At 36.1% G+C, this 18876-nt stretch overlaps 1 protein-coding gene across 13 annotated transcripts in view; it reads left to right on the top strand.

Annotated features, from left to right (window-relative positions):
• wupA (troponin wings up A) overlaps positions 1-14091 on the top strand; it is a 31562-nt gene extending 17471 nt beyond the window's left edge. For 6 of the 13 annotated variants that reach the window (XM_018542153.1, XM_018542152.1, XM_018542148.1 and 3 more), the window contains 3 exons: positions 3664-3707; positions 4078-4219; positions 8549-9151. In XM_018542153.1, coding sequence (XP_018397655.1) covers positions 3664-3707; positions 4078-4219; positions 8549-8632 — 270 coding nt within the window. In that variant the 3' untranslated portion in view covers positions 8633-9151. Of the gene's footprint in view, positions 1-3663; positions 3708-4077; positions 4220-5508; positions 7089-7742; positions 7761-8548; positions 9152-11275; positions 11493-11698; positions 11954-12431; positions 12597-12884 lie in introns of those variants that run through there. The other 7 variants (XM_018542155.1, XM_018542157.1, XM_018542154.1 and 4 more) reach the window with 4 other exon arrangements.
• Positions 14092-18876: the final 4785 nt, after the last annotated feature.

The raw sequence follows: 18876 nt of genomic DNA on the forward strand, positions 1-18876 counted from the left end.
TATATATATATATATATATTATACATATAGGCGTAATGAACACGGGATAATAAACGTTGTTGGACATAGTAAATTATGAGGAACAGGCGAACAATTCCATTATAGTGTGGATTAATTTCGCGTTATTGCAGACTTGACCGATCGCTATTTGATTTCCGAGCGTCACGTGATTAGAGGTAGATTTGTATTCTGCCAAAATATACATATATATTACCGAAGTCACGTATCTCATTACGCAAATTAATCACCGGCCAAATAAGTACTCTCGTTATCAAATTAATATAGTATGTTTATATATAAATAACATTTATACAATAATAAATTAGCATTTCCTTTCTATTTATCTTTGAAATATTACTGGAAATATGATTTATGTCGAAGTAGTTATAATATTTAGATGAGAAGTATTTTATACGTTACGTCAGTTTGAGAGATACGTGATATATATTCGTTACATCAATCGCAGCACAGTTTAATTTTCGCTGCGAAGTAACACATATAAAATACACACTCGAATAGATTTTTGATTGAAAGGGTACGATAATGGTGATTTATGGAAAAAAAAAAAAAAAATGCAACTGAATTAACAGCATGAATGTTCGTCTATCGCGTCAACTTTTTTTATTAATCTCCGTGATTATAATTTATAAAACTCCATTTGCAACGGACATCGCGAGTCGATTGAGTTAACAGAGCTTAATTCGCGTATACTATACTTTTGTAGCTACGCGATAAAAAGTATGGCACTTCATATTCATCGAAGGAAGAAAAACGAGCAACTAAACGTGAATCGTCAATATTTTTAATTTAAAAAAAACACATGAGTGTGAATTTTTATGGCTTTGATAAAAAAAAAAAACGTGATTTCTGTCACTAACATTTTGAAAACTATAGTTTTGAAAATAGCACATTTTATCTGCGTTATAAATTATCAAAAACTTATAAAAAAAAGAACGTAATTGTTTTGCGATGTTATGTCAAAGAAAGTCATTAAAAATAAGAAAAGGTTCGACGAATATTATATATAGACACTCGGTCGATGATGGGTACAAATCAGTTTTATACAACTTTGGAAAACGATTCTCGTATACTTTCCCATAAACACCTTATAGATCTATTCGCCGATAAACTTGAATAGCTGCATAACTATGCGCGTGAAAAAAAGTTATTCAATCACATTTCTATCATAAGGACGTAAAATGCGATTGGATAATTTTCTTCATGCATATGTTTATGCGTCTACACTAGTTTATCTAGAGATAGATCCTAAAAATTGTAGAGTCGGTTGTCTATATTCCTCTGGTTTTTTTTTCCATTTTTAACTCTCACAAGGGTGGACTGGCTTAAGAACGGATTAAAAGATCATGAAACCGAAGTGCCATGCTGTGAAAATATTCAGACCGCAAAAAAATCCTCCCCTCTATCTTATTGTTTCTTTCTGTTCCATATCGATCACACCCCAATTCTCGCCCATTTTATTTTGACTTTCGTGAGACAATATAAATGTGCACATGAAATACCCAATTCACACGAGAGAGACATTGGTGTAAACACGTGCAGACGTCTACGATGTTCTTAAAGTGAAGCAAAATTGATTTTGTACCGATTCGCACGCACCACATCGACTGTCAGTGTCCTCTTGTCATGGTGTTTTCAATTAGGCTGTAAATAGCGGATTCTTCTTGGCAGAACTCTGTTCTCTTCTTTTCTTTTTTTAATGAAGAGATTTTACGAAAAGAAATTATCTCCTTTTCATCATTTTTTAACCAAATTTGGTTGTCAGTCTCCAATTTTATTACAAATTTAAACTATTTACGATACAGATATATATTCACATATAGTGCATTATTACATTGCCAATGATTATCTTGCAGCATTCAAAACAGTTTCAATATGTTCACGCGTCGCTGCTTTGGAAACAAATGTTATTCTGAGATAATTGGAGCGTATTACACCCGATATAACATTAAACGTTCGAGTACAAAATAGCAAATAAAATCACCCGGATATCGATTTCGTGGGATTAGTTTCACGCTTCGAATGAGACGAACAGAGCTCTGGCAGTGTAGAAAACGGATTGTAGTGGATTTTGTAATTTTTTTCTCATCACCCACGGAGGACGAAAGAGCTGATCGTGACCAGCCGGTCCCCTGATTGGCCAAAATGAAATTCACACCCCATCGTATCCAATTCCTCTCTCTCTCTCTCTCTCTCTCTTTTGTCGTTCCTACTCTCAACCTTTCTCGTAATTTGCGCGAGAAAGAGAATAAGCTTAGGGGAAAGAAATAACGATTGAATGATTCCTGAGAAGAAGAACGGGAGAGAATCCGACAAGTGGCTGTAGAACGAAGCTTTGCTCCTGAAGAAAATGTTTCAGAAAAGTAGTATAATCAGTGCCATCTATAAGAACTGTAAAGTGTTTTCCGATACAGAGATGAATTCATATAATGATGACTATGCTATGGCGATATAAGTCGACTTGTATTTAGATTCAATGTATTCCGAGATTTTACTTATGTACGTAATGCAACAAATTCGTCAACTTTTTTACTCCCTGCATAAATTTCTTACACACACGTACTTCACGCACACTCTCACACGCACACATATATATATATATATATATACGTGTTTAATTCTGCGGAAACAATTCCACAGTCAGCTTGCTTATCTACCCAGATATAAAAATGCACGAATCATGGAACATCTATTGCAATGTCTACGAAACTTTCTGTTATCGTTATAAAATTGCAATTATCGATTTATATGTATATATACATATATATATACATAGTATATTATATATATATGTTTGTTTTTATATGAAGCTGAATGAAATCATTTTAACCACAATATTTCAATCGTGTGATATCCATATTCGAAAAACATAGCAAAGTATTATTTTACCGTATAGTATCACATTTACGAGTACTTTTTGCTAAAATTTTTACTTTCTATCAGATATTTTTGCACATGTGTCGGTAAGTTTTGGATAGCGAAACTATCTTTCCAACTTTCTAGATATTAGTTATTCCACAAACCCCCCCATGTTCCCACTTTCTCCTCCATTTTTCCGTTATCATTCGTGAAACCCCGCTCCTCTATTCCCGGACCCCATCGCCGTCATCCGCTATTGCAGTTAATCCGCAAGCCAATTTACTGTCAATCTCGATCCGTCGAGTGGCTCGCCAGTTGAATATCTGCCCGCTTGCTCAACACGTGTAACTCCCTTTTCTCTTTCTCTCTCGCCTGTGCTTTTGCCACGCAGGCCGCATGCCGATACGGTTTGATTTCACCTGTCCATTTCTTCTTTCTCTTGATTAACCGTTTGTGGCTGGATTGTCATGCCGTTCACGTGAGTCCACTAATCCGCGTTTGATTCTAATACGCAAGATTTCTTTACTGTATACAAGAATTATTATTGCACAAACCTAAAGTTTAATTGCATCCGGTATTTTTTGTACAAAGTACATTTGTTTGAATATTGTCTCATTGCAATTAAATTACCTTATTGCGCAAATAAGGACATATTCAAAATGGTAAAAAAAAAAAACTCTTCTCTTATATCTTGTATATAAAAAGAAAATTATAAATACGCATGATTAAATTGTATCGTAATATCGAAATGCAATAGATGTTAATAGAAGTATTCGATACACACAGATTGCAGACTTGAACAGCCAGGTCAACGATCTCCGAGGTAAATTGTAAGTATCTTTCCTTTCTACGTCATAATAAGAAGAATCACGCAATACAATTTTTACACAGAAAGAACGATTTTGCTAAAGTGTGTGATAATTTAACTAGAGAAATCTGAAAATAATTTTGTTGGACTATGAAAATAAATGTGTAGGGAACTCAAGCGTAATGAATAATGCTGCAAAATGTTTTGACATTTTAGTAATCAGTTTTAGTGTCTTATATTATATCATTAACAGCCCAACAAATTATTTTTAGATTATTTTTAGCTAAATTTTTTAATATTTCAACAAAACTGTTCTTTCCACATTGCTGAAAAACTTATATTGTACTATAAGAATATATTTTATTGTATAAGATTTTTTTGTCACACTTCAGCATGAAGCCGACCCTGAAGAAAGTGTCTAAGTACGAGAACAAGTTTGCCAAGCTCCAAAAGAAAGCCGCCGAATTCAATTTCCGTAATCAGCTGAAACAAGTCAAGAAGAAGGAATTCACCTTGGAGGAGGAGGATAAGGAGGTAAGGATAATCGTTTTCGATCAAATCTTCGTATCTACAGGCGACATGAATCTTTTTGTAAAAATGTTTTTTTCCTACCCATCAAAGGTTTACTCAAGCGTTCTTTGAATTGGTCATCATTAAGGAATCTTACGGAAATATATATAAACTGGGGAGAATTTTACGTAATTTTATAGAATTATAATTGTTTGGACACTGACAGCGGTAGAGAACGTTTTGACGACATCCAGATGTACAAAAGTGGACTTTTTGTGGAAAAACTTTTAATTTTCATTCGTTTAATTACGTGTCCTAATATTTCCTAATATTATTATCATGTACTTGCATTTTTGCTTAATTTCTGATAAATTCATCGATAGTTATTGAATTTTGCAAAGGACGCTTATTTTTTTTACGACGGGTAGATTTGTAGTAGCATAGTAAATGTTTTATCAGTGAATCAAAAAACAGTTTTTGTAACCCTGGTTTTCTTTTTGTGTACAAAACCCAATTGGCAGGTTTTCTTCGTTTAAGCAGTTTTTACGTTCAATGTATTGTGTCCAATTTAGGAGATCAGCATTACACAGCCTTGTTTGCATTTCGATATTGCTGCTATTAAAATATTTATGATGATACATTTCCCTGGAGGAGCGTTATTTTATCAGCTAATTTGGAAACCAAAATTCTCGGAAATCTCGAGCAATGGGTAATCGCACGATAATTAATCATCGATTCATCAAACCGCGGATACTTTTAGTTAAATATATCAGGTTATTGTGATATCGAGGATGATGAATTTATGCTAATCGATTAACCGCAAAATGTATTATTGCAATAATCAATGACTGTGATAATGTGAATAATAAATATGAATATACAGGAGGGTATCTTCTCATAACTATCTTGTAATATTCTATTTAATAGCGCGTATTTTTTTTTTAAATAAGATTGGAAAATTGAGATTACGATAATTATTTATTTATAAAACAAAGTCAATATTTAATTAATAATACAGCACGTTCGTGCGTTTATGCTTGTCGAGATATTGTCGTAATTGCTCTTAGTTCAGTTGATATCTATTTTTATATATGTATATCGATTTATTATTTAAATTTCTCACAAGAGCAAGTATTACAATAATTAGCTGATATTAATAAAAATGCTTCATTCAATATAAAAAACTATTTCTCTCGTTGCACACAAGCAGGATCTCCTGAAAAGGACTGTCTGTAGACATGTACATACGTATTTGTATTGGAAATGTAGTAGTAGTTGGTAGTTGATTAGGCAATTTGTGTTGTTCTCCACAGCCCAAGAAGTCCGAGAAGGCAGAGTGGCAGACCAAGAAGTAGATTTAAAATGAGTAAAGAAAAAACAGTTTGAGTGCGAAATCTCAATAAAATACATTATTATTACAACGCGACAGAAAAAAATCGAGAACAAACGAGATAGTCAAGAAACTTCTACACACAAACGCGTATACACACACACACACACACACACACACATATATGAAGAAAGACTTAACACGATCACATTTGTATGTACAATCGACTTAATAACCGCACACGCGAAAAAATCGTGAAAAACGTATAATGGGAAAAAGAAGAAAAGGAACGCGTAGAATATTTTTGATACTGTTTCCATCAACGTCTCGCGTGTTCGCCGCGCCGGCGCGTTTTCGCCGTCACGTTCATTCGAACTGTTGTCAGACTAGTTCATTAGCACCCTGCGGAAAACAAATTAACGAGTGAGAATTGAAAATTGCACGAACAATCCTAGGAGTTAGCCGACATTTGATTACACATCCCTCTTCTGCGCGGACTATAGACGATCGAAACGAGCGAGACGTAGGGAGAAGCTGACTCTGCGTAAATATTCACGTACAACTGTTATATATAGAAGCGATAAGTTGTGGCAATAAACGATCGAAGAAAGCGCACGTGAATAAGTTAGAGATGCCTCTCTGATACTCTCTCATATCCCTTATCAGCAGATTTCCCTTCGTTCTCTTTTCTGTTTTCTTTTTCTTTCTTTTTTTTTTTTTACAGTCTATTCCTCTCTAGGATTTCTCACTGCGACAGATAGCTCTTGATTTTCATTTCCCTCGTTCTTTTACGTCCATCGGATGCGAAACTCGATAACTCGAATTGATCTCAATTCCCGATTGTTTCCGTTATACGAAATGAAAACGTGACGCGCTGTGCACGAGAATGTTAATGCGTTCATAGCACCTTGTATTTTATATGCACAATCAGATAACACGACTGTTGCTCCGGGTGTGGTTGTATTTTTGCGTCATGATAAGAGAAATTCTTTCAATGTTACGCGCGAGCGCGTATTTCAAATATTCGATAAGGTGAAAGGTCGGCTTATCGAGGATCGTACACCGTTTTACTTCCTCTCGTAAATTCGCTTTTCTCTCAGGCACCGTTTTAATTTCCTTCATCTTGTTTCTTTTTTTGTCCGACACATTATATGGCAATTAGAACACTGTCCAATTTATATCAATATCTGCATTGTTTTTATTTTTTTATTTTATCGCGTTTCCCATTCATGTAGTTTCGCAAAGATCTTCGCGATAGCGGTAATCCAGCGCGAAGTAAATAAAGTATAAGATTAAGAGAGAAGCAAAAAGGTGAGATTGGCTTGCCAAATATATTTGAAGCTGACAGTTCTATTTTTATTCCACATATAATGGCAGAAGCGCTTTACTCACACACATGCCTGTGCCCACTCGCGTTTTTCTACTTTTCACCATCTAATTATATTGTTGCCTTCCGTTTTTTTTTTTTTTTTGCGCACTCGCCTCGTTTATCTTCTTTTTACAGGTGTTAATTGCCGCACACTTTCTCACAAGCAAAATCGTTCGTTCCGCCGAATCGCTACCGAATGCAAAATATTGAAAAAGTGATCAATAGAAAAAAAAAATATATATAAAGCCTGAAAAGAGAAAACAGAAACACGCACTCTTGAACTAAAGTCGTTTGATCACGCAATTGAAGCCCGTTTTTAGCTTGTCTTATCGCCATCACTCGGCCGCTATGCTTTCAGATTATATAGAATTTGTTGCTCTGTCTTTTTGTCTTTTTATTTATGCACAATCGTGCACGCATTTTGACGTTTTATATATAAAAATCTCTCACTATCTGAATCTAGTTTTTTTTCTACGTTGAAAGAAAAGTGTTTGTGATGTTTACTAGAAAAAATATACCTAATTGGCAACTGAAACACAACTATAATAAAATATAATTATTAGTATTCCTAATTTTATAGCTATGGAGATGGAGATCCTAATCGTAATTAAAATATTTTACCATTATAATCACAAATACCAAACTTTCTCTCACTTACAATAAATAATAATCACGAAAAAAATATGTTCAACGATCAACATGCGTATCGATCGCGATATGTCGATCATGACCTACGATGTGAGCCATGAACGACGTGTTACTTGTTAAGTAATATTTAAATGTACGCTTAATCAGTGTCCATGTCTTATCTGTCGACTAATTATATTGCTCTTGCATTATGTTCGCAGAATGCGTCAAAAGATAAGGTAAAACTTTAACAACCAACTTGTAGCTTGACATGCTTGTGTAAGAGAGAATGACATGTGTGTGATAGATGAGAGTATATACCTAGATAGAAGAACAAATAGCTCGCGCGTGTAGTGTGTGGGAGAATGGAAAGATAGGTTAGAAGAGAAGCTCCCTTCGTTTTTAACCTTCGTGGTAATTCGAGTCTTCAGTGTAATCTTTTCTTCAATATTACGTTTCGTTTGTTCGTGAATTTCCTTAACAATATTTAGACGCATAGCTCCCAACAATTCTCGACAACGTTGGAAGCCGTTGTCTTAGTTTCTCTATTTCATCTCCTTTTATTTATTTTTATTTTTATTTTTCGTTAGAAACTCGTGATTCTCCTTCTGCCGTATTATTATTTTTTTTTTTCTTATTTCCACTAACAATCTGCACGGCTTCGTAGATGTTCCGTGACTGAACGTAGTTGCCAGACGACGTTCCCGGAAACGTCGAGAGAATTTTTTGGTAGCATGAGAGAATTGGCGATCCCGAAAGCTGGCGCAGAAATTCGCAATTGAACGGTATACAGCGACGCGATCCACGACTACGACCACGAAGCAATTTTTGTCTAGATCTCGTTCACTAGATTTTTGGCATTTCGAATTGAATAGCCCCCTTTCAGAAGTTTTTGACCCCGTTAGCATTATCCCCTCAGCTTTGCGAACGTTCACCCCGACACTGCTAACTGGTGTGCGAGTCTAATTTTCAACGTGTAACGAGATTTTCCGTTTGTATTTGACGCAACGTTTTCTCGATTTTGCAGAAGAAACCCGACTGGTCGAAGAAGGGCGACGAAAAGAAGGTAAAGGAGGAAGAAGCCGCGCCACCAGTATCGGTGGAGGAATGAGAGAATTGAAAAATCTCATTCTCGTCGTTCCCGAGAGAAACGCAGGATTCGCCTCTGTCCGCACTCGTCAATAACCATTCTATGCAGAAACTCCAAAGAGCCTCCTCTACATTTTTTTAACGCTCGATGTATTAATTGTGTCCCGCTATCGTGAGTTGCACGCACAAATTTCTCGCCCGTCCGTCTATCCGTTACGATTCATGCTCGTATATACATCCCGGATTGTATCGAAATTTTTTCACATTCAATATCTGATCCACAGTTTTACTCTACACTCTACCCGTACCTGTTCTATCACTTTTTTTTTTTTTTATGGATGTAATGTATTTTTCTAACGGACCTTGTAAATTACCATAGAACGCTACATAGAATTGCGTGCAGAATTCACCAAAAAAGTATAATAAAATTTGTCTTTCTGCAAATGCGAGGGAAGAAATGTTATCGTAGAAAATAATGGGTGGGGATATATTACTTTACTTAAGATTTACTGTAAAACAAAATATTTAACGGTACTCAAAACTCCTATGTGTGGTCATTTTCCTATGTTTCTTCATATTCCCTTCACATTCTATATTTGTTTTATTTAACCTTTGAAATGTACAATAATATAATAAGATAATATAACCGACATTTTATGTACGTTTCATGTTTTATGTACGTTACATTATTATTTTATTCGTTTCTCGTCAAGTAGTTAGTATAAAAGAGACTAATTAACATTCTTAATGATATAAGATATATACATAATAGCATTTTTTTCGAAATTATCTTGATAATTGAAGTTTGATGAAACGTGAAAAACATTTTTATATATTGCGACCAAAATTAAATTACTTTTGATTTAAATTTAAAATGTTACATTATATGGTTTGATGAGAGATATATAGTTCTTGGCATTTTTCTTATTATCTCAACTCTAAATAATTTTTTTTGTAAAATAATATAGCGTAAATACTGCGAAGGATTTGTATTTCAAAGGATTTGAATTTCATTACAACGTTAAATAATAAGAATAATGCCAAAAGAGCTTTTTAATTTGCAGATGAGCCAATATTCAGAGACGTGGTAGGTATATTACTAACTGGATTTCGCTTTATAACTATTCGCTATCGAGTGACGCTTTCGACACAGCTTCATCACATTCGCTATGATACATAAGCTCTTATGTGCTTTGACAATTTCGATTTGCTTTATTAATTTATGGATATGTTCATTTCCTCCCACACACTTTGCGAGAAGTTTTTCCACCGACTAGTATTTTCCAAAATGAAACGCACGTACGATTTTGATCGATAATTTATTTTGTTACCATCATTAATGTGCTTGTAATTATAGGTACAATTTATTTAATTAATTCACAGAAAAATTTCAATTCTATTTTTCATATCTGCCCTTTTACATTTATTAATAAAAAAATATTGTATTTTAAATATCCCATGGCAAATCTCTGTTCGTTCGTACTTTTATATTGTACTCTCTTTTATCTACGTTTATTATTAATTATCGTCCTAATGTGTGTCCCGATAATGGATATCAATATATCCAATTAAATGGCACTTTCAACAAAGCCTCATTATACCAATTCTAGGCAAATACATTGAGTGTCCTTTTCCACTCGATCGTACGCTACGTGTATCGATTTTCACAATCACGTAATTTATTTTCGGGATCCATCGATTGTTCTCGACATACTGGTGTAATCTTCTCCACCGTCATCTCGTTCAATGCGGGTTTCACGCATTCGATCGTATTTATAATCATATCGGGTGTCGTGCACATTGTTTAATTATCTTGACAATATTCGCTGATCACAATGGCCATGATGATTTATAGCGCAAAACGCCGTCAACGAAGCCATGGCTCGGGAGGCGCGCGGCGCGTCGTAAGCTCGCGGCTGAACGTTTCATAAAGCATTATTATCGAAAGCGGGACAAATGACGTATCTATAAATGGTGGTTTAATGCGAGTACATTTGCGAAATGTGCGCGTTGACCGTTAATCACGCAATTTAATACGCGTGTCGGTGACGGCTTGCGCTGTAGCTGCACGCGCAATTGTTTTGCTCATGAGAGCACTTTTCACGGCGATCTCCGTGACGAAACGTATCCGATTTATCAATCACACTTTCAATCTTAACCCGGAAATCGCTTGATTTCTTTTTATGTAGGTCGACCTGGAGTGTTTTTATATCCCAGATTTAAATCATTCATATTTGGAAACATTATTGGATATGGATTAATCACAATTTTCTCAAAGGATAAGTAAAAAACCAAACAAATTCAAAAACATGTAAAACAGCTTATTATGGTAGTTATAAAAAAAATTAAATTTTAATTAATATAACGCTTTCTTATAGAGAATTTTCAATGGAATTGCATAATTCCAAGAGATTCGTAAAGAATAATAAATGTTAAAATTGTTAAATAATATCCAAAAATAAATAGGAGTCGGGCGCAGAAGACGTCGCGCTTGAAAAAAAATGCTATTATAATGATTGAACTTTGGAATTCTGTGGTTACTTTAGAATAATATACGTATTGATTTGTCGATATCAATACACTGCATAATTAATACGTCTTCTAGATGTTAAAGATGCTGTTTAATAATTAATTAATTTTGAGTAAGTATGCGTTTTGCATATAGGAGGGCGAACAGGCTGAAGTACCTGCGGAACTACCGCCACCGGAACCTACACCGACCCCAGAACCGGTGCCAACTCCACCAGCTCCTGTACCTCCGCCAGCGGAACCTGCACCAGTTCCTGTGCCGACACCTCCAGCTGAAGGTGGAGTTCCAGCAGCTCCTGTTCCAGCAGCTGAAGGTGTCCCACCGGCGGACGGAACTGCGCCAGCGCCTACTGGTAAATTCTTAGACTTTTAAATATTTTGAGTTACAATATATACGACATTTTTCAAGATTTTTCCATACAGAGTTTCGTCTGTTTAGTAGAAGAGTTTTCTTGGTCGAAAATTTGATACACAACGCGCCATTTCTATCTTTTTTTCATATAATTATTAAATAAATATTTGTATATAATCATTGAGAGAATATTAATTGTGTATACAGAAGGCGCACCTGTAGTAACCTCCGCGGAAGGAGCCGCACCACCTACAGAAGGTACTGCACCGCCGGCGGCGGAAGGTGCTGCGCCACCAACAGAAGGGGCTGCACCACCAGCAGAAGGAGCTGCACCTGCAGAAGGAACAGCCCCACCAGGTGCGCCTGCTGAAGGAGCACCTCCAGCCGAAGGTTCTGCACCAATTGCTACTCCTGCAGAGGGTGCACCCGCAGAAGGAACTCCTGCAGCACCTCCAGCTGAAGGTTAAATTTATATATATTAATTTTTTTTGATAAAACAAAATTTTACAAAAACGACATCAAAGTATTAAACTGTTATTAAAATTGCAAAAAATATATTATAGAATGAGTCTGAATTGCAACATTAATTCTTTAACCATAAACACACACTGCATACGTTCCGTACGGAATACATTTGTAGCAGAAGCAATTAAAAGTTTAAATGAACAATCGATGATAAAAGCTTTTTGTTGTCAATTTATAACAATATTATTTTATACTGATTAATATTAAAACAACACATTTTGCTTGTTGAGAAATTAAAAAAATGATTCAAAATACCTTTTTTGCATGTTAAAAGATTGATATATATCGATCAGCTATTGCCAATTTTAATACATTGTTAATGTCGCTGCTTTTATATATAGCATTTCGCTTGCAAACGAGTGTACTATAATGGAAAATTGTAATTAATCCGTTATATGAAATAAAAATTATACAGGCGAGACACCAGCAGTACCAGCGGAAGGAGCTCCTTCGGCCGAAGGAGCTGCTCCTCCAGCGGAAGGTGCACCAGCCACACCAGCTGAAGGAGTCGTACCTGCAGCTGCACCCGTAGATGCTGCACCCGCAGTTCCAGCGGAAGCTGCACCCGCATCGGCAGAAAGTACGTGAAGCAACTGTAATTTGACTTATACAAGTATTACTTTCCAGGTTTACATAGTGAAATTTTCGCTATAAACGTAGATACTTTTTCCTATATTTTCCTAAATTTAATAATTTTGTAAAACAGTTCATTTTTCATTGGAATATTTAGCGAGAACATTTTGTAACTGAAACATTTCACATTTTGCGAGAAAGAGAAGGCACAGGAACTTTTTGATCGCCAGTTCTACCTTTGTCATCTGACAAAATTGCCGTCGTATTAATTTTGCGTTTTTAACTTAATTTTTAGCTAATCTAGTTTTGATATTGCGAGTTACAATCCGCATCAGAGGCAGTCCCGCGCTAAAGAGCGCGAAATACATCATGAATGGTATGTCAAAGCCATCAAGTATAAAATGCAAAGGACTAAAAAAAATCATTGCATCCGCGGTAAACTAAACAAAAAAAAAAAAGAAAAACAAAACTCTAGCATTTTTGGCATGACTGCGCGAATTGCGCACCGATCAGACATCATCCACGGCAGTATAGTGTTCATAGATGTTCATAGAAGGAAAATCGATGAGAGAGCTCTATACTCTCCTCGGCTTTATCATCGGCTTATCATCTTAGCTCTAGTTAATAATTCTACACCCGTACCTGCCACGGCGCGGTCGCTTTCTCTCACGTTAATACTCTCTCTCTTTCTTTCCCCCTCTACATGTAGCACCCGCATCGTAACTGAAAGAGGGAAGACGAGGGGTCATCTTGTCGTATACTCTCCTCTCGTTGACGTCAAAACTTTGCGGGACATCTACAGCGATAAAGATACGGATGTATGCGGAACCAGCACCCTACCTGACATCGCGGTTCGCGCTTTTCTTGTCGTCATCATCATTATCATTACCATTATCGCCGCAGCATCGTTACCGTCATCTCCATCGCCGGCCGTCGCCGTCTCGTCGCCGTCGCCACCATCGCTCACGTCTTGCATATTCATCACTCATGCATCACGAAAACTCGCGCGTGCCGCGCAAGGGTTCAAAGGCGAGAGAACGTACAAAAAGAAAAGGAGAGAAATGTATGCACGAGAGGGGTCGCGTGTCACGGGCACGATATGTCTTGTGGTCGAGAAACCGCCGGCTCGACGTGGGGCTCATATTTTCGCTTCATATCCGTTATGAAAAACACGCGTCGTTAGAATGCCGAGAAGGGAAGGATGCTGTCCTCGTTCGACGAACGTCGCGATTGCTAATCGAGATTACGTCAAGCGTGCATCTACACACATTTCGTCACGTTCGCTCGAGCAACTTTTCCACCATGCGCGATCAAACAATCGCCATACTCGTCGCATTACTCAACACAGTACGAATAACTAATTCCGCGTCGGAGTAATCCTGTAAATAATCCATGGCGCGTCTCTCACATCACGCAGTTTCGTCTTTACGCGGACATTGATTGACCGGAAACGGTTTCTGTATACAAGAAATTGGATTTCATAATAAAAGCTTTTTCTTCGACTATTGTTACTTTCCTTATAGTCGACGCCCCTTTTTTCCACCATAAGAAATGTACTTCGTTCTTTATTCGTAATTAATTTCTTGCGTTGTTTGAAGCGTAACATTATACTGAGAAAGAGATACTTAAGAATTTATTTCTGAGAGATATAATAAAATTTATATCTCACTGTAATAAATCCTTCTCTAAATACAGCGAAATAAAATGTTATTACTAGCAAATAAGCCATCTATTTTATTTTTTACAATTAATGAAGGATATTTTCATAGAATTGTATATTTTATCATTGCAAACAAATTTCTTTTTTAACTAATAAAAAAGAAAACGTCACATGTGTAGCGTACTCATGTAACAAATGCGTGACTAAACTGATTGCTCACATAAATTATTTAAATGCACTAGCATAATACAATCGACTTTGAAGTGAAATAATATATGTATATTCTGTTAAATAACGTGACAACGTATATCTCATTATCAGATATTCAATTATTTAAAATATTTATTATATATGCTTTTACATTTTAAATATACTTTGCTTTAATTATAATGTATCGTAGCAACTTTTAATGTACATTACTGTGATGCAAGGTGAATTCGTTATCAACTTAACATTTCTGAATATCGATATCAATTTGACTTTTATATTTCACGTTCGACAATAATACCGTCTTTAAATGACCCATTTGCCATATATAGCGTACAGATTTGATTACTCCTTAGACCATAATTCAATGCTTATTGCTGGCGACAGTAGGTTCTTTTGGGGGCTTGACAACCATTTGTTTATCGCCCCGCTACGTGTTTTGCCCTTTGTCGCGCTTTGTTTCACGACACGTATATACAACGGAAAGACACAATAGATGCCCCTTCATAATGGAGTCTACATAGCGCTGTCTTATTGTGCGTTACATCACTGCGAAATCTCTTTGATATTCACGTGACATTTCCTATGCGTGTGTCTAATAAGATGTATGTGTACTCTCATACATAAATAAAAGAGGAATTAATCAATATCTTAATAGAGAGAGTAAATTACGTGTAACGGGGAATAAAACATGTACAAAAGTGCTAAAGTCGATAAGATGTTAAAACTGATCTCTCACACGATAAAATTGTAATTGACGAAAAACATTGAGATATATACAAATATATATCATACTATATCGACCGTCATCGATTATTCGATCTTGATTGTGAATGATAATTCGAGCTCATATCTGCACTTCGTTAATTTTGCGATCGTATATCAATAATTAGCATAAATGTTTCCGTAATAATTCCAGTATAAAGCATTAGCACATATTCTGCATAAATCAAAATTGGAAATGTAGTAAAATATGAAAGTCTTTAATAATCGTGCGTTCCATCACCGCGGAATCTCTTTGTTATTCATATGACATTTCCCGTTCATATACGTATGTCATACACACATATATTGCACAATAAGATGTCTGTGTGTGTGTGTGTGTGTGTATAATATGTGCATACATAAGAGGGAAATAATCAATATCTTAATAATAAATTATTTTTATTACGCATAATAGGAGATAAAACACGCGTTGAAGCTCATTTCTCACGTAATAGAATAAAATTGTAATTGACGCAAAACATCAAAATTATAAACGTATATGTTGTATCTTTGTCCTTCGCCGATTATTTGATCTTGATTGTAAATGATAATTTGCGCTCATGGCTACACTTCAGTTAATTTTGCGATCATATATCAATAATTGGCGTAAATGATTTCCGTAACAATTCCAGCATAAAACACTAGCATGTTCTGCATACATCAAAATTGGAAATGTAACGAGGTAACGTGAAAGTGTTTAATGATAATAACAATAATAATTTCATGCAACGGGCATCGTTATTAAATCATCATATAAAGTCGCGAATGGAAAATTCGTCATTATCAATGGGAGGTAATTGAAATATTCAAGGCTCGATATTCGCATGTTGAAAATAAGGGATAAAGAGGCATTTGATACAATTTTAGTGGCTTTTACGAGATGTGATAATCGTGGATCGTAGAATTTCGACTTACACACATTGCGAATGTGTCTATTCTCGTGAAGGCTGTCAGAATCGAAAATAATCGTATGACGCCAAGGAGATTGACAGATATGGGATATCGCAAGTGATAGAAACATATCGTATGAAATCAAAATTATAGTACTTTTGAGATAGTAAAAAGAAATTAACCCTAAAGCTAATATATTTTTGTGGAAAAAGCATTTGTAATTTATTTGTTTATGTGGAAAAGTATTGTAACTCTGATAAATATTAAGGCTCGAATCTTAAAAACTCGTGATACAGTTTTAAAGAAACCACGTTACACAATTTTGGCCATAAGTACATGGAGTACAACCATTTTGTTGAAAAACATAACATTTTCTTGAACAAAAATATGAAAATAATTTTGTTGGAGCACAAAAATAATTTTATTGGAAATTAAAACTGGTTGCTAGAATATCAAAACTTTTCGCGCAATTTTTCTCATCGTCTTTTAGTTTCCAACATAATTATTTCGATGGTCCGACAAAATTATTTTCAGATTTGCGTCCAACAAAAGTTCAGAGTTCTCTTTTAGTAAAAATTTTCTTTCCGTATATATAAAGCTCTCAATTTAGTAGATGAGAAAAAAAAGATGGTATTTTATTTTAATAAAATTATAACAGAAAAGAAATAAAGTATTATTTTTTCATAAATCAAAACTGTTTTTTAATTTTTCTTCATTAGAACAAACCGTTTATATTAATTTGATTGGTGCTTAGTATTTATTTAGTTTGTGCTTGTACTTATGGGCGAAGCTGTGATTGAAAATGTAATACCTATGGCAAGAAAGTAAAGCTGTATAGAAATAAATAATAGATTATAGAAATTGCTTCCCAGACAGCACAATAATGTTTAAAAAATGTATTTAAAATGTACATGTTGGACGTTTGGACATATTAAAAACATCCAGATTAGATCCATGGATATTTTGAAAACGTTTTAAAAATATCCAGTGTTATCATTTTGGACTTCTTAAAAACGTCCATTTTAGGATACAATGGACTAAAACTGGACTAATTTGTTAATACAAATACTAGAATCTTTTTACCGTACAATTGATAAACAATAATAAATTATTATGGACTAAATTAATATGTTAAACAAATTTTAAACCATAATCCAGACAAATTTGCACACTGAAAAGCAAAAGATTTTTAACTCTTATCATTGCGAGCAGCAAGCTATTGTTGCTTGTTACGTATTGTCTGAATTAAGCTTTAATTTAATAAATTTTTGTGTTACCGGAGGTAACAAAAGTAAAACTCCTCGTGCGATCTTAAAAAAAATTTCACTTCGCAAATCAGCGCAAGCAACACGTCGCAAACAGACTTATTGTTAGAAAATATTTTGCACGAGATAAACATTTTTTTAATGTTCAAATGTAAACATACCTTTATACGTTGAATAACGTACGTTTTTAAAACATTCGTAACTAAGTCCATCGACGATGGATCCATCGATGGATCAGATTGAAATTAAGTCTGGATGTCCAATGGATGTCCAATGGATGATGACAATGCCTGTCCAAATTAAAACATCGTTTCAACACAGAATCTTAAACATATTCTATTAAAAAACCGTCAATTTTGAGGTGTATCACTCTTTTATCAACGTAGCAACAGACGTGTAGTGTAAAATTAGAACAGTTTTCCGTTCTCAGGACACACTTGAAACGTATGTCGCACGGGAAAGAACCTAAACGCTTATTTAACACAATCGCAGAGCGAGCCTTTACGAGATGATAATCGGACGAAATTATAAAATTGTAAATGACGAGCGAGTGTTTTAACTTACCGGGTACGTATAGGAAATAATCGTGTGTGAGACCGTCCGCCCGTGAGAGATCGACAGGTATACGTATCACGGGACTTGTCCCAAGCGAGCACAAGGAAGGACAGTGGCGGGAGCAAGAGAGAGAGAGCGAGTGAGACGCGCGCGCACTTCACGGCGAACCGTTGCCGCGCGCGACAGCGGCGCACTTCAAATCAGTCGCGCTTCGACCTTCGTTGTGGGAGGATTTCGCGCTCTTCCTTCTCTCCGCCAGTCGACCGTCGGTCGCCGTACTTCTGTTAATCCGTCGCGGATCCCGTGTCGCGAGGTGACACGCACGTCGATCAGAGGACACGCCGCGACGTCAGTGTCGTACACAACACACCCGTGCTCGAGTTTTTTTTCCCCCCCCCCCCCACGCCATTACGCGAGTTCCACGCCGGCGGCGGTGACGCGCGTCACCAGAGATCATCGTCGGTGGATGCTCCTCGTGCTAGATCTCGAAGACCGTCAGGTAAGTGTACGCCACGTATAGATACGTGTGCACGTATCGCACACGCGCGTTAAAGACGACAAGCGGCAAGTGGACGGACGGCGGAGCGGAGCGTATTGCGAATTTTGTCGTTCGTGCCGCGCCAATTCACTCCGTGTTCCAGGAGTAGATTCCCCCCCCCCCCCCCCCCCTTCCATTCGATGAGAAATCAAGATAAAATGTGATATCCGAGTGATACTCGAATGGGGAATCTGGAAAACGTATAGCTCAGATAAGAAACCGTGGCTCGACCGCCGCGTGTGCTTTTCGAATTGTTCACATGACGCGATCACGTGACCGCGTCATCGCCGGTCTCTTCTACTTTGGGAAGTAGAGATTCTACTATAGAGATACTATATCGCTCACAGAACTCGGAGTCCGACGAACTTGTGACAGGCACAATCGTTTCAATAAGTTAAAAAATGAG

The sequence above is a fragment of the Cyphomyrmex costatus genome, unplaced genomic scaffold, assembly GCF_001594065.2.
Source record: "Cyphomyrmex costatus isolate MS0001 unplaced genomic scaffold, Ccosl1.0 scaffold306, whole genome shotgun sequence".
NCBI classification, from domain to species: domain Eukaryota; kingdom Metazoa; phylum Arthropoda; class Insecta; order Hymenoptera; family Formicidae; genus Cyphomyrmex; species Cyphomyrmex costatus.